Source organism: Solanum verrucosum, unplaced genomic scaffold (assembly GCF_900185275.1).
Source record: "Solanum verrucosum unplaced genomic scaffold, falcon-dt-bn FXZP01000060.1, whole genome shotgun sequence".
Classification (NCBI taxonomy): domain Eukaryota; kingdom Viridiplantae; phylum Streptophyta; class Magnoliopsida; order Solanales; family Solanaceae; genus Solanum; species Solanum verrucosum.
Window position 1 is genome coordinate 4,850,230 of NW_026020129.1, and position 17,810 is coordinate 4,868,039.

The 17,810-nt window shown below is 37.9% G+C and overlaps 1 protein-coding gene across 1 annotated transcript; it reads right to left on the reverse strand.

The window, feature by feature from the left end:
* Positions 1-1,093: 1,093 nt before the first annotated feature.
* Positions 1,094-16,280, reverse strand: LOC125826864 (uncharacterized). The gene is made up of 4 exons (XM_049506206.1): positions 16,217-16,280; positions 15,573-16,143; positions 1,634-1,719; positions 1,094-1,471 (listed from the first exon to the last, which is right to left on the reverse strand). The coding sequence occupies exons 2-4, from the start codon at positions 16,036-16,038 to the stop codon at positions 1,331-1,333; spliced, it is 693 nt and encodes a 230-aa protein (XP_049362163.1). The 5' UTR covers positions 16,039-16,143; positions 16,217-16,280; the 3' UTR covers positions 1,094-1,330.
* Positions 16,281-17,810: the final 1,530 nt, after the last annotated feature.

Consider the following 17,810-nt stretch of genomic DNA (forward strand, 5'->3'; position numbering starts at 1 on the left):
CCCACTCTTTTCCCCCTCTTTCTTGCCTCTCTCCTCTCTCTCCCAGTCTCGCTTGCCTCTCTCCTCCATATAACATGTAGCTACGAATTGTAATTATCAAACTATAGCTATGGAGAGTAATTAGGCTATTTTTGAGTAGCTATATATGAAAGTTCCCCTTCTACAATGTACAACATGTCAAAGCAAAATTATAGTGTTATTCCAAAGATGCCCTTAATCGGCAAGTTGACCGTCTCATGTATGCTTATTGCCACTTATATATAAGTAGTAGATAGTAGATGTATTGGCACGATTAACATCCACTTAAAAATTAATTTATTATAATTATTCAAACTACTACTATAATATATTAAAGTGCCATTATCATTTTCTTAGTCACAACACAAAGACCAAAGAGACAACATAAAATACCCCAATAATAAGGTCCATTTTATAGTTAATAGTACCAAATTCAAATGTAACAACTTTAATTAAGGTTGAGTTACCTTTGACATAATTTGAAGGCATAATTAAGTAGCAATTCAAGCATTCCATGTGCATGTTTTGATTTATTTTTACGCTTCTATTTGTCTTTGCATTTAAGCAAGTGAATAGTACTCCATCCGTTCAATTTTATTTGTCCATGTCTAATAAGTAATATCACCTCTTGAGTATAATAATTTCAATATTTTGAAAAATGAATATAGTTACTAATAAGAGTAAATTACTTTCTTTATTCCATATTAAGTGAATTTGTAAGACAATACACACATATTAAGAAAAACATTCAAGGACATACGTTTACCTATAATTTTCACTATTGCCCTTTTTATGAAATCATAATTATAACTTTATAAGTAGACTTCAATAAAGGAATGGGAAAATATGAAAAAAAATTCAAATATCATCTTGAACTTGGGAACTATTCAATTATTTTGAACAATGAAAAAAGCCTAAAAAGTTCAGTCAATATGGAATAGAGGAAAGAGAAACCAAGTGACAAATTATCTCTTGATTTTCAAACTGAACAGGTAAAAACGAACATCTATTTTTAATAGTGAACAAAAAAAAGTGAGCGAGGAGTACTAAACAAAACACATGGTTTTCTGTGAATGACAATAAAATTAACTTTTGTATTCCAAGTGCCAAAGACAAACTTCCCAATTATAAATAATTTTGCATTGCCAGTGCAATACTTATCTTATAACGAACCTATAGTGAGCTACACAAATCAAAGAATACATATTTTACAGCATAAAAATTCACAGGAGAAATAAATAAGATGCTCAATACCAAAATATTTATTCCTATTCTAAGGAAACATAGAAAGAATCAACTTCTTGTGATGAGCCTACTGATTCTTCTTCTGCGTTGTTGTGAACGAAGTGGCTTTTCTAGCCGGTTTTTTATCTAAACTCGAAGTTTTGATAATAAAGAGAAGTGTCTCGACAAGCATGGCAATGACCAATCCAAGAATGCCTCCAGCAGCGCTCTGAAGAAAGAGCAATGAGACTTCAATACAGAGTAGTGAACCAGAGGAAGTAGATACAGTAGACAAAAGCACAGGAGAAGAGGTCGGTTATATAGTTGCTGTTGCTCCACGTATAGAGGTTGTATCGAATAGAATCACGAGGAAATCAAATTAAAAACTTACCATTGCTGGACTGTGATTAAATAAGGCCCTGAATGCAAAATATCCCATCAGATAGCCAGTGAACATTGCTATACCAACATGTAAGCCTGCACCAAAGGACCAGAACTACTTAGAATTAAACTGCAAATCAAATTCTTATTTGATTTAAAAGGAACTTGTAAAGAAAGGAGCTACCTAACAGCGAACTTAACCTGAACAAACGGAAGAGGAACGAAAATGAAAAAAGCTGGTGAAGACCAGAGATATACAAGTTAGCGATAGTAGATCATTCCTAACTCTCTCACTCACATGGTCAAATCAGGACGCAGCAACTGTATCAACCTCACAGTTGATACTAGCAAATCAAGTGATATATCTTCATACGGATGCAGCTTAATGGGTTTGATTTTATTGTTCAATTAACTCATGAAATATCAGTCAGTACTGGAACTTCTCCCAAGAATTGCTGCACTACTCTACAAAGAAGCAAGATGAGGAAACAAAAGAAAGCACTCGCTTCCACAACAAAAACGTACATGCGTACAAACAGAAAAACAGAAGCAATAGGCAAAAAGCAAAAATCCAAGTTCTAAAAAGAACTCATCAAATTTGTTAAAAGGACTTTTTCTCCAAAGCCCCTATTGTGTCTAACATTCAGCTAAAGGAAAATAGGTCAAGTCCACAAGTACCCACAAGTACCCAGTTGTTAAGGAAGAATGTGAAATCAACAATTGCCGAATACATAAATTAGAATGAATGGAATTTGAGCTTCAGAAGAACCCTAATGAACAGGATAACATATTTTATTAGATAATTGGAACATTTTCAAACCTTGTCCAGCAATGATGACATGAATTTTCAAAGATGCATAGTTCAGGTTCTTTCACTGTTAATCCTTACCATGAGTTTTTTGACCGTTGAAGAACGAAGGCCCAATACCTAGCCATGGAGGAACACATGGAGAACAAAAGCACCACCGAAAGTAGCATGGTTGGTTGCAAATGAAGCATACTTAACACAGGAAAACCTCCAGAAAAGAGGTATGCTAGTGAGGTGCCAGAACCTGTGTTGAATTAAGCCTGAACGTATAAGCCACCTGTTTTTGCATGCCCGGTAGTTTTAAAATCGTGGAAACTGTTTTTGAGTTTACCGGGCATTCATTGGACAATGCGAAAATGTAACATGGACTTTTTGAGAAGTTGGTACAGCAAAGGCATACGAGCAACAGAAATGATGGTGCACCATACCAGCTACAATCCAGGAGAGACTATTTGAAACTTGAAAGGAAAGGAAAGGAATGTTTAGGTTTGTTAACAATCAAGTCAAGTTGGTGTCCTGCATGCCCTTAGTTTCCATTCATAGGACCACCGTCATTCATACTATTTGATGGTACCAAGTCAATTTTATTTTTTGACATTTCAACGACAATATTACTGAAATAACTGTTTCTTTAACAGTATACTGTAACTTTATCCAGATACTCTGCTCAGCTTTCCAGTTCCGATCACCACCTTAAAATTGGGAGTACACATTGGAAAGCAAGAAACCTAATGCAACTATATGTTGGAATGTCTTTAAAGTTTATTCTCTAAGTCATAATTGCACAAAATAATGTAGACAATATCCTTAATGAATTTTTCACAAGTAATATTACCAAAAATCAGGAAAACATTACTACTTATTTCATAGCCCTTTTATAAAAAGGCTCTCATTCATCAATCTATTCAACACGAGTTATCTCTCTTCTTTTCTCTATTCACAAACATAAACTTCAAAAGTAAAAAAAGAAAAACATTCACAAGTTACCATACTCTATGCAGCAAGCATGTGATCATGCATTTTTCAATTTTTTAGGGTTGAGGAGGGCAGACAAAACTGCAACTGGAAGCCTGGGCACAGGCGTTGATTACAACCAAACTACGAAAAGACTTGCTATACATATAAAAGGGAAATGACAAAAAAGAGAGAAGAATGCATAAGTTCCTTTTAAATTTTAGATCAAACTTAGCAACTCGTTTGAAGAATAGAAAATGAAAAGAAACTCATTCACATATTCTTGGTATTTGATGTATTCTCTTCTTGTTGAAACCCAAATTTTATCCCCAATTTCAAGATTTTCCATTCATACCTATCTCTATAAATTAGTAGTGGAAGTTTACCTCTCCACCGGTCCACCCAACATCTCTTTTTTTCCTAAAATAAGCCCTCTCCCTCCAACATCTCTATTGACAATTTAACACCTATTGATCCAATTATTCTGCCTCAAAATCTCAGGAGGTTATAGACAATGAACTAATCACCCCAATGTGCATTCCCATGTTAAGAAAGAAGCCTAATCCAATATTGGTTTTTACAGCAAAGAACTTGAAATGCTAAATTTTAAAGCATCAGTCGGTCAGGCATATGCCCCAAAAGAACAACATCAATCGGCTCATGAGCTAACATAGTAGGTGAATACATTTGCAACATTATGTGTTACCCATGCTATTTTGCTTGACATTGTTACCCATGCTATTTTACATGTCATCCGACCTTTAATTCATGAGATCAGTGTGGAAATCAGGAACACAGCAGGGGAATTGGAAAGCTTTGCCCAAAAAATAGAATATGAAGCTATTCCTCTTTTCTGTTCCCACTGTAAAAAACAAGGGCATGTCCAAATTAAATGTGGAATCCTCCACCCGGATTTACAGAATGAGAATAATGCAAATGAGCAGATTAAAGACGACAATAGACCAAATAAAGGAGGTAATCAACAACATGGCAACAACGCCAACATCCCAAAGCAATCAAGCCAACAAGGATCTGGAAACAAACAACTTAGAAATCAAGGAGAAGCAATAGGGAATAACAAAGCTCATGGGTCCAAAGTTGCTGAAATTTCTGCCAAGACCGATAAAGAAGGTTGGACACAAGTGGACAGGAGGAAAAACAAAGCGGAAAGCATAACTAGAGACACCAACAATGGGGGTAACACAACAGACCAATCTGATACCACTGGTGGAAGCGCAAACAGGTTCGACCAACTACTGAACAACGAGGAGACACAAGATATGGATATCACCCGAGCCAATGATGAAAAAAATCAGAACACCCGGGAGCAGATTATCACTAAGCCTACAAGAGTTGACAAAGCTAAAACCACCAAGGAATTAGAGAAAACTCAAAATCAAACCAACTTATCAGTAAGAAGAACCAGAAGCAGGGCAAATACAAAGATAAATGATCCTGACCTCCAGCTAAAGGGTAATTTAGCTTCTATGGTGAATGTTAATGTCAAAAAGATTGAGACGCTGGAAAACAAGAAGAGAAAATTCAAAAATGGGATCAACATTCCAAATGATGTCACTCTTGCCGGGAAGTCACTCACATATTCAATGGAACAATAGTCAGAAGCAAAGTCCCTCCTGGTCAATGGACTGCTATTAGTCTGCCTAGAGGTAAGGAAGTACAGTTCCAGAAAAGAAAGCTACAATAGCTCTTGGGATAACTTATGTTACCCTTATGATGAAGGAGGAGTAAACTTCAGAAGGATCAATGACATATGTAATGCGTTTGAGGCAATATTAGAACTTCTAAATCTCTTTGGAGAGAATTCATGTGTGCTAAATATTTCTTTGACCAACATCCGATCAGTGTTCAATTAGCCAAAGGAAGTTCTCACTGTTGGAAAGCTCTTCAAGAAATCAAGCACAACACTGAAGAGTATATTCTGTGGAAACTAGGAAGAGGCGATGTATCATTTTGGTTTGATAATTGGTCCGACTTAGGACCTCTCTATCTGATCACCTCTAATGTAAATGGTCATACTCAAATCAAGCTCAATTCTCTTCTTAAGAATGGTACTTGGGAGTGGAATAGTCTTCAAACTCAACCCAATATGGAGCTAAAAAACATGATTTTTTTTTATAAGATAAGTGGTATTAATAACAGCATCAAGAAGATGCAAGATTTACAAGATATGGCATTTGAGCTTACAAAAAAAAATCTCTGGCTAACTATACAAACTATCTAAGCCAGAACTAATGAGTTAGTAAAATCCTGAAGTTGTTCTGCATTTAACAGCAGGATACAAGTTGGACCAACTAAACAAATTTGCAATGCATCTACTCTTCAAAATGCCTGAAGCAGTTGACTCTCCATCAAAACATCTCTTGTTCCTCTCTAACCAAATACACCAAAAAATACAAGCAGGTATCTGTGAGAAATATATACGAAAAATATTATTGAATTGTGTATCTAAATAGTTACATTGAGACCCTATTTATAGACACTACATTGGAATCCTTTTCCAACTAGGATTCCTATTCTTATTCCTATTCCTATTCCTATTCTTATTTCTATTCTAAGTAGGAAATACTTATTTCTATTCTAACACTCCCCCTCAAGCTGGTGCATACAAATCATATGTACCTAGCTTGTTACAGATGTAATTAATACGAGGACATGTGAGGGACTTGGTGAAGATATCTGCAAGCTGATCATTTGACTTCACAAATTTCGTAACAATATCTCCCGAGAGTATCTTTTCTCTGACAAAGTGACAGTCAATCTCAATGTGCTTAGTCCTTTCATGAAACACTGGATTTGATGCGATATGAAGAGCCGCTTGATTATCACACACAAGTTCCATCTTATCAACTTTGCCAAATTTTAGTTCTCCCAGCAACTGTTTGATCCAAACTAGCTCACAAGTTGCTGTCGCCATTGCTCGATATTCTGATTCTGCACTAGATCGAGCAACCACATTCTGTTTCTTGCTCTTCCACGACACCAAATTACCTCCTACTAAAACACAATATCCGGATGTCGAACGTCTGTCAGAGGGTGATCCTGCCCAATCAGCGTCTGTATATCCAATGATATGCTCATGGCCTTGATCCTCAAAGAGTAGTCCTTTACCGGGAGCTGACTTTATATATCGCAGAATACGAACAACTGCTTCCCAATGACTATCACAAGGGGAAGTCATAAACTGACTTACAACACTCACAGGAAAAGAGATGTCAGGTCTAGTCACTGTAAGATAATTCAACTTTCCAACAAGTCGTCTATACCTTTCAGGATTACTAAGTGGCTCCCCCTGTCCTGGAAGAAGTTTAACATTCGGATCCATAGGAGTGTCAACAGGTCTACATCCCATCATCCCTGTCTCCTCAAGAATGTCTAAGGCATACTTGCGCTGAGAAATAACAATACCTGATCTAGACTGAGCAACCTCAATACCTAGAAAATACTTCAATCTGCCAAGGTCTTTAGTTTGGAAGTGCTTAAAGAGATGTTGCTTCAAATCGGTGATACCATCTTGATCATTACCGGTGATAAAAATATCATCAACGTAAACAACCAAATAGATACATCGACTTGGTGCAGAATGCCGATAAAACACAGAGTGATCAGCTCCACTACGAGTCATGCCAAACTCCTGAATTACTGTGCTGAACTTCCCGAACCAAGCTCGAGGAGACTGTTTTAGACCATAGAGTGACCTGCGCAATCGACATACAAGGCTACTAGACTCCCCCTGAGCAACAAAACCAGGTGGTTGCTCCATATAGACTTCTTCCTCAAGATCACCATGCAGAAAAGCATTCTTAATGTCCAACTGATGAAGAGGCCAATGACGAACGGCAGCCATAGATAGAAAAAGACGAACAGATGCAATTTTAGCCACAGGAGCGAAAGTGTCACTATAATCTAGCCCAAATATCTGAGTATACCCTTTGGCAACAAGGCGAGCCTTAAGTCGATCAACCTGACCGTCTGGACCAATTTTGACTGCATAAACCCAACGACAACCAACAGTAGATTTACCTGCAGGAAGGGAGACAAGCTCCCAAGTACCACTCTTATGTAAAGCAGACATCTCATCAACCATAGCCTGCCTCCATCCAGAATGAGAAAGTGCTTCACCTGTAGTCTTAGGAATGGAAATAGAGGACAAAGACGACACAAATGCATAATGGGGTGATGATAGACGATGATAACTTAAGAAGGTATAATGTGGGTTAGTATTTCGAGTGGATCGTATACCTTTTTGAAGTGCAAGCGGTTGGCTAGGAGGAGGCAAGTCCGCAGTAGGAGCAGGGTCTGGCGCATGACATGAATCATCTGGGACTAGGGTTGGACGTGGACGGCGATGATAAGTTAGTAGTGGTGGCACTACAACTGGAGATGTAGAAGTAACCGTAGATTCCACAAAGGTTGGCACAGGTAAAACCTGAGGTATGGGTAAGACCATAGAGACATCAGGATGATCAGAAGATGTATAGTAAGGCTGAGACTCAAAAAATGTAACATCAGCAGACATAAGGTATCGATGAAGATCATGTGAATAACAACGATACCCTTTTTGGACTCGAGAGTAACCAAGAAAGACACATTTGAGGGCACGAGGAGCTAATTTATCTTTTCCTGGGGCTAAGTTATGAACGAAGCATGTGCTCCCAAAGACACGAGGAGGGATAGGATAGAGATGTGACTGAGGAAACAGTATGGAATGGGGAACCTGATTCTGAATAGAAGAAGAGGGCATTCTATTTATCAAATAACAAGACGTAAGAACTGCATCTCCCCAAAAACGCAATGGAACATTGGATTCAAGGAGAAGAGTACGAGCGGTCTCAATAAGATGCCGATTTTTTCTTTCAGCTACACCATTTTGTTGAGGGGTGTATGGACAAGTAGTCTGGTGAATAATGCCTTGGTGAGTCATAAACTCCCGAAATTGGGAGGATAAGTATTCTAAGGCATTATCACTACGAAAAGTACGAATAGAAACACCAAACTGATTTTGTATTTCAGCAAAGAAACTTTTGAAAATAGAAAATAACTCAGAACGATCTTTCATTAAGAAAACCCAAGTACATTTTGAATAATCATCAATGAAACTAACAAAATAACGAAATCCTAAGGTGGAACTGACTCTACTAGGACCCCAAATATCAGAATGAACTAATGAAAAAATAGACTCTGAACGACCCTCAGTACTACGAGAAAACGTAGCACGAGTGTGTTTCCCAAGTTGACACGACTCACAATCTAATGTGGATAAACTAGACAAACTAGGCACCATCTTTTGCAGTTTGGATAGACTCGGATGTCCCAAACGTTTGTGAATTAAATCTGGGGAATCTGTAATGGAGCATGCTGCTAAGGAATTTGAAGAGGTAAGATAGTAAAGGCCTTGTGATTCATGTCCTGTTCCAATCATCTGTCCCGTACTGCGGTCCTGCATGAGAAAAAAATCATCGAAAAAAGTTATGCTACAATGTAGGGCTTTCGTCAAACGACTAACAGATGCTAGATTAAAAGGAGAACCAGGGACATAAAGAACAGAGTCTAGGGTGACAGAAGATAGGGGTTTGGCTTTTCCAACCCCTTTTGGTTTGGTTTGGATCCCATTGGCTAAAGTAATAGCTGGAAGAGATTGTGAATAAACAATATCGGATAAAAGTGATTTATTACCAGAGATATGATCAGAAGCCCCAGAGTCCATGACCCATGTTCCAAGAGTACTAGATTGCGACACACAAGCAAAAGAATTACCCGCAACAGAGACATCAGGTTGTGCAACCGAAACTACTTGTGGAGACGTTTGCTTATTTGCACGATACTGAAGGAACTCATCATATTCTGTCTGAGCAATATGAGCATTATTGGATGGTTGATTAGGTTGAGCACCATATGCTACTGGTGGAGATGTCTGTTTACTTGCGCGATTTCGAAGGAACTCATTATATTCCTTTAGAACAATAAGATCATAACTGGGTGGTGGACCATGCAAAATATAACATATATCACGAGTGTGTCCAGGCTTATGACAATGACTACACTTGGATCGAGGTTTCCCAAAACGCCCTCCTCCTCGCCGATTCTCCATAGATTGATATGTACGCTTTTCAAAGGTTTGAGATGCAAGAATAGATGAGTCAACAGTGGGTGATGAAACTACCTTGTGACTGGGAGGTGCCGCAAGACGAAGGAGACGAGAGAATAATTCATCGATTGTAGGAACTGTAGGGCTAGCTAAAATCTGATCACGTACAGAATCATGATCAGGAGGAAGTCCAGCAAGAGTAAGAACTAGAAACAATGTTTGTCTGTGTTCTTGTTGTTTTTCCACATTCGTAGTAACTGGCATTAATGTGTCAAATTCCTCCATGACTGCCTGTACCTGTCCTAAGTAAGTAGACATATCGGATTCTTGTTTCTTTAAGTTGGTCAATCGAGATATCACATCATAGAATCGAGATATGTCATTAGTGTATAAAGCACGAGCCTTTTCCCAAACTGTATAACACGTCTGGAATGGGCGAAACAAGGGCATCAACTTGAAATCAATAGAACGCCATAGGAGACTACATAATTGAGCATCTACTTTCTCCCATTGTGCTTTGGCTTTTGCATCTTCCTCACTAGTCTTTGCCTTTACATCTACCTCATAAGCCTTGTTCGTTAAGTGATCTTGGACACCTTGACCCTTGCACCACAACTCAACCGAGGAAGCCCAAGATAAATAGTTTGAACTTCCCAATAAAAGTTCTGAAGTGATTATAGGGCTAGAACTTCCAATCCCCATATTTTTGGAACCAAAAACATCACACCCAAAAGACATTATGCTAAATTTGTCTCGGAAAATTCAAATCTCGAAGAAAAGTCGCCGGAAACTGCCTGGAAATAGCTGGAACTCTAATTCCGGCGATCGGATCTGGTCAAAAACAGTATGGGCCTGGTCAGATTGGCTGGACGACCCCAACTGTCAAAAAAATCTCAAAAAAATATGATCAGAAAAGCCCTCACGCGCCGGCGCGTGAGACAGATCTCGCCGGAAACTGCCACCTCCGATAGGCGCGTGAGAGCGCGTGGGGTGGTGTTTTCCGGTGGTTTTGGCTGGGGTTTGGTCGCGGGGGCTTTCCGAGCCTCGTGGTGGTGTTGGTTTTCGCACAACACCCACAGAAAGAAAAAAGTATAACAAAATCAGACCCAACAGTCACCGGAAATTGACATAGACATACGGTGACTTGTTTGTTCTCACCAATGCTCTGATACCATGTGAGAAATATATACGAAAAATATTATTGAATTGTGTATCTAAATAGTTACATTGAGACCCTATTTATAGACACTACATTGGAATCCTTTTCCAACTAGGATTCCTATTCTTATTCCTATTCCTATTCCTATTCTTATTTCTATTCTAAGTAGGAAATACTTATTTCTATTCTAACAGTATCATAATCCAGATCTTCTTGATGGCTTTGTCAACTTTCCATAGGCTCCAACTCTCATATGCATCCTTAACTGTGAGGGGTGTGGTCCAATTGATGCCAGAGAGACAAAAAAACATGCTCCATAATTCTGAGGCCACCTCACAATGAAGAAGGTGTCTAGGGGTTTCAATCTCTTTTTTGCACATATAGCATCTGTTTGGGAACTGGATTTTTCTTTTCTTTATGTTGTCTTGGGTGAGACATGCCTCATATAGAGCTGTCCAGGTGAAAAAAACTACCTTAGGTGGTAGCTTGGTCCTCCAAATGAGTTTCCAGGGCCAGTTATCTATCACAGGGTTTCTAGAGCACAATTGTTGATACCCTTCCTTGACTGTATAAACTCCTTTCTGGTGTCCCCACTTGAGCTTATCAGCTGCCTGGAGATTAATGTGACAGTGTTGTAGTCTAGCAAAAAGGTCTACCAGATCACTCACTTCCCAATGTGCATATTCCTTCTAAATCTCAGATCCCAATTAATCCCTTCTCTATTAGCAGCAATAACAGAATTGGGATCTTGAGCAATTGTAAACAGATCTGGGAAATTCTCCTGAAGAGTGTTATTTCCAAGTCATATGTCTGTCCAAAATTTTAGGAGTAAACCATTGCCCAATTCAAAGTAAGCGTTCTGATCAAATGTGTCCCACAACATCCTAATACTCTTCCATAGTCCCACTCCGCAAGGAAGTGTAGTAATATTTGTGCACCATTGATTCAGCCTTCCATGCTTAGCTATGATGACCTCTTTGCAGAGCCCTGCGTCTTCCAAGTTGTATCTCCAAAGCCACTTCATCATCATACTTTTGTTGTGGACTGCAAGGTTCTTATTAGCCTAGGAATTGTTCTTGACAACAATAAAGATGATAAAGCCATTTGGACCCAGACTACTACCGGGCTATTCAGCATTTGTTTGGCTTGGAGCAACATCAGAAAAAAAAAAAAAAATCAGAACATCTCCAATAATGTTTGGAGCAGCAACATTCCTTTTAAAATGTCTTTTCTCACTTGGAGAGCGATTAATGATAAATTATCTACTAATGATAAAGTGGCAAGATTAGGCATCAATATTCCTCGAGGATGCCACTGTTGTGATGATGTTAACAGAATCAATATAATTGAGACGGTAGATCATCTTTTTTGTCAAGGCGATCATGCCAAGAGAGTGTGGAATAATTTTGCAGGTCCTCTGGGAATCAGTTATAGGAACATCTCTCTGAAGATGCTTTTGATAAATTGGTGGAATTTGAGGACTCGCAACCCCATAGCTGCTTTCATTGCTAAAACTCTACCCTCCATTATTTGTTGGGAATTGTGGAGACAAAGATGTAGTAGCAAGTTTGAGGATGAAAAACCTTCACTCTATAGAACAAAAACTAATGACATTTTTACTATCTTGCAGGTTACAAGGTTCCTTTAGCAAGGCCAGAATTGGAGCAACATGGGATAGCATATGCCAAAATTTGAAGCTGAAATCCAACAAAGGACATTTATCATGGTTAGGTGGCTCAAACCACCTACACTGATAGTAAAACTCAATAGTAATGGGAGTTGCCTTCAAGGAAATTGTGGAGGCGGCGGAATAATTTGAGATAATCAAGGCTTTCTGATTTTTGCCTATTCGATCAAGGCACAAGCAACATGACAGAAACAACCGCAATGTTATTTGGGCTCAACTGGTGTAAGAACAGAGGCTACGACATGGTATGGGGAGAGACAGACTCCATGTTGTTGTCTAAATGGATAAAAAAAAGAATAGAGACCTCCTTGGGCACTTGAGAACCAGATTCAGGAGATTCAGAAGTTAGTTGATTACCATGGTTTTAATATCAGTCACTGTTTTAGGGAGGCTAACAAACCTGTTGATAAACTAGCAGCCCTCGGTCATGGTTTGGTGGGAGTACATGTCTTCAACTCCTTCTCGGAACTTCCTAGACATGTTAAGGGTCTAGTTAATATGGACAGATGGGACTTTCCTACCTTCAGATCCAAAACTTTTAAACCAGCAACTATTGTATATGACCCCTCTTGACCTCTGCATTTCTACTAGAGCTACAGTTAGTTTAGGAAACAAACCGCTTTGTCACTACTCTATGCTCATGTAATCAGTTTGGTATGCCAAACTCAAACTTGTAATTTTTGCTCATCAATGATCAAAGGAGGCAGTTTAATTTAAAAATAAAAAATAAAAAAAATCACGTCTGTTCAAAGTTTAATCATCGATAGCATGGTTCATCTATCAAACAAACTTTTTAACCATTACTTTAATATTTTCCTCAGCAATCACAAATACAATATGTAAAGTCAAATTAAAATATTAACCTCCGTGTCCACGTCAAACACCATAAGGAAGTAACAACTTATTCTTTATATACAACGAAAAATATCACAGAAACAAGGCTCAGCTCATGTTACCGAAGAGTTGTATAAATATGCAGAGGCAAGAAACACTTGGAACCCTAATCAGATCTCCTAAATGATATTCCCTAGAAATGCACATGACAAAGAACAAGAGAACAAGATGACCTCACTAATCAAAAATCAATCTCTCATATGTCTGGTAAAACTAGACTTTTGAAGATATTGAAGCTTTGAATGGCAGATAGTGATATAGGATCCTCTAATTTTCAGCAAATCATCACTAATTTCTGTATGATTTTTGCCTCCAAGAACGAACTGCTTAATGGCTAAAAGTTAACAAAAAAGTCTAGAGAAACTTAGCGGCTAAAACAAGGCTGGCATGCGAACAACAAGTCTGATTATGAATCGTGCCTAGATACTAAAATTATCTCCAACTCTATCTTTTTTGGCAACACCCTGTCAAATGTATAAAGACGTTTTGCCTATAATCTATCATATGAGGCTTGCAAAACCTTCAGAAGAGCATTTTTTGTCCAAAAAAAATAATCTTCAGAAGAACATTTACAAGCAATAATTCCCAATCTCTTTGAATCCCAATAGATACAACAACAACATACCCAGTGTAGTCCCACAAGTGGAGTCTGGGGAGGGTAGGATGTATGCAGACCTTACACCCCTACTTTTGTGGGATAGGGAGGCTGTTTCCGATGAATCCCAACAGACACACTTATTCAAACTTACTTTGTTACTTCTACCATCAGGTTATTTATTAAGCAAATCGAAGAGTAGCCTAGCAAGAAATCTCTTGGAAGGTTGATCCACATCTTTTCCAACCAAAACAGCCCTCTTATAATGGAACACAAGAAATTTGATTAGCCCTATACCTTTGAAATACATGTTCTAAATGCTCATATAGGAAGCAATGTTATCAAAGGCGGGAAAAAAAAGGAGCACTGAGGTCTGTTGGGATTTAAGTGCAAAGTGCAAAGAAAAATGATGGTTTGATGAAGAAAGGTGCAAATTTAAATATAAATGCAATCAAAGAACAATAACTGCAAACACAAAAACAATTATACAAAAAGATATGGAACTGTATAATTAAGTGAAATAGTTATTGTTTAGTGATGCTAGCTTCAAGAAAGATCCATGCATGATCAAACGCATCCCTCAGCACCTATCTGAACTAAAGAGCAGTGCAAGAGAGAAATGTAATCAGCCTGCTTTCCATCTAGTTTCAGGGCTTAACCACGCCATCACACAAGCCTTTGACAGCAAAAAACTGAAGTCAACTCCTGAGTCTGAAACCTAGAGAGTTGTTCCAGACAATTTTTTCTTTGTTGTCCAATCAAGGGGGATGTTTACATATGTGTGTGTAGACATAAGTGAGTCTTAACCAACTTCACCTCATCAGATTCTGAAGATGATGAAGTGTATCAGAAATCACTCCTTTTCAACTGAAGCTTTTGACAACCTTACCAAGTTCAAAAAAAAAAATGAAGCTTTTGACTAACCCATGCTAATGCTCTTGCCATCATATTATGATTTATATCCCACAGTTAAAACTACTCTAACTCCCACTTTAAACTGTCCTAATTTGAACCTTTGTTAAATCAAAATTGTGTTCACTTTCTTAGAAACACACATACACACATACACACACACACACACACACACACACACACATATATATATATATGTTTGTGTGTGTGTGTCTTAGGCCGAGGGTCAATTGGAAACAACCTCTCTACCTATCAAGTTCCCACCTGATGCAAGTCTATAGTCTATACAACTTGCTTTGATGGCAATCATTGGTCGCTTGCTTTATTGGAAGGACGGATGAAATTATACATTTCCTGTTCTCACTACTACTTACTATTACTACGTAAATAGTTTCTTTTGGCATTCGTCTTTCTCGCTCATTACTTAGCTTAGGAGTGGGGGAAACTGAACATCATTCAAGGGGTAAGGTTGCTTACAGCCTTACACACTACCTTCCCCAGACACCACTTATAGGACTACATTTGGTATGTTGTTGCTGTTGTATATATTACTGGAATAAGAAAGTTCAAATTTTTCCAAAAAATTAGCTTTTTGAACTCACTTCTATTTAAATAAAATTTCAATTCTCACCTCAATAGCTGATTCCAATCAGAGTAATCAATATCAATCAACTATGGCCTTAATTCATACTAATTGGGGTTATGAATCCTATGTCATCAGTCTGTTCTATTCAGACTGATTTCATTCCAATACTATGTCAATAAAATAGGAACTAGGAAATACAACTTCAATAATGCCAATAGATCATTATAATATGCAAAAGAGAGACTCACCAAAGCCCATTTGATCTTTATAAGAGGAAAAAGGTTCATCCACAGGTTTCCTAGGAGTAATATCCTTCACCAATTCATCATACGCCTTCCTCTCCAACGCTTCTTCTAGTTTCCTCAACCGAGCTTTGAGTTCCTCACTTTTTTCTCTAGGTTTTGGACTGCAGAAGACGAAATTGGATCCGGATAACAAGCCCATCAGATCAGGTCGTGTTACAGGGTTAGACCCGATCCAAACCGACCTCAGATGTTTGTATGGTACCGTGGGATGATCGGAAAGGGAAGACGCGAGTTCTCTCAGGTCATCGGAGAGTTCAACTCCCGCGGAAGCTCCGGCGAGAAACAAACGTATGGTCTCGGTGGTTGAAATAATAAGGCCAGCGTTTATGCCATCGACAACGGTGGTTTTCGTGGTGGCGCCGGTACTGGAGGGGTGGCTAGAGGCACCATTGTTTTCTGCTGAAGCCATTTTAATTTGAGATTCAGAAGTGAGAATCACACCACCAGATATGCATTAAAGTCCTTATGTCCAGCTAGGAGTTCAGTAGGAAGTAATTTGGGAGCAATTTCCGTCCTGCTTCACATCAAATGGGGAGTAAGGAACAATTCAGCTGGAACAAAAGGAAAAGGGGAAGAGAAATACTTACAGATCTACAAATTTGGAGCACTAGGTTTCGACTCTCTTAAGAGATTCCCCACCAGAAGGTACACCTACAAAGAAGAAGACATTTTCAGATGCAAGGAAGAAAGCTTGATTTATTATACGCTTTCTGTTCACATGATTCTTGCATTGCATGACATCCCGTCTATATAACATGTTTCAGGCCAAAAATATTTCTTTTTAGATTACGATTTTATTATCGTGGTATTGCGTGCAAAAAGCTTGGTATTTCCATTACGCAAGGTTGCCAACTGAGGTTTATTCAAAACATCATTTTCAATTTGCTCTATTTCATGTCATCACATGTCAATATGTGCTTATTGTTTTTATCATTCAGTTCTTCTTGAAGATCGCAAATGTAAAATAAGTATTTTCAGTAGATGACATATCACCAAACCTGTTATGAAGCTATTTGGCATTATTGGATGATAGCTTGATTTTTTTTTCTAGCCAAGAAAATGAGATATTGGATCATCTTCAATCAGTGTTGGAAACATAATCTCAACAATGGGAGTGGATATTTTATTGCAGAAGTTGAAAAGATGCGGTATGTCATATAATGTTTTTGACATTCTAACCAATTTTCCTCATGAATATGTGGCTTAAGGCTACTCCATCCATTACTGCCACTACTTCTCTAGATATCCAATTGTTTGAAATCAAAATGTACAGGGAGAGTAGCCACAATGTTTTCAGACTAACATGTATTCTTATGTATGGACTAGGAGCATGGCATGACTGGTTTTAACAACTGAAGAGTATTTAAAAGATACCTGTCTGCAGTAAAGTTGTTTGTGGAAGGAATGGGAGAAATTAGTTGTATTATTGCACTTTGAAGTTCATGTGTTTTAAGTCTATCAGATTTGACATTTATAAAAGATATATGTGGTTGTAAAGTAGGATAATTGATGCAATGATCTGTTAACTTTTACACTATATACTCTTATTCACTACTAAAAAATCAGTGAAGACCGACCTACAAATACCGACTTCCGGAGGTCGGTATTCCCTGAAATACCGACCAAATACCGACTTCCCAGCTTAGGTCGGAATAAGTTTGGTCGCTATTCGATACCGACCTCGAGAGGTCGGTATTTACTGACCTCTCGAGGTCAGTTTTAATTTTAAGTCAGAAAATTCATTATTTTAGTTTTGACTTAATTCCAACAACTAAATCCATCAACTAAACCACATTATTTATTTTAACTTATTTAAACAACTTAACAACATTTTAACTTTAACTAGTTTAGTTTTGACTTAATTCCAACAACTAAATCCACCAACTAAACAACTCAAAACTAAATTTAAAGCTAAGTGTCAACACTAAATGAACACAAATCGATCTTGCAAGAAAATCAATTTTGTCATCAATAAGATCAACTAGTGTTGGTACTTATGCTTAACAAATATATTATTTCTAAATTTAAAGCTAAGTGTCAACACTAGATGGACACAAATCGATCTTGCAAGAAAATCAATTTTGTCATCAATAGGATCGACTAGTGTTGGTACTTATGCTTAACAAATATATTATTTCTAAATTTAAACTTAAGTGTCAACACTAGATGAACACTAATCGA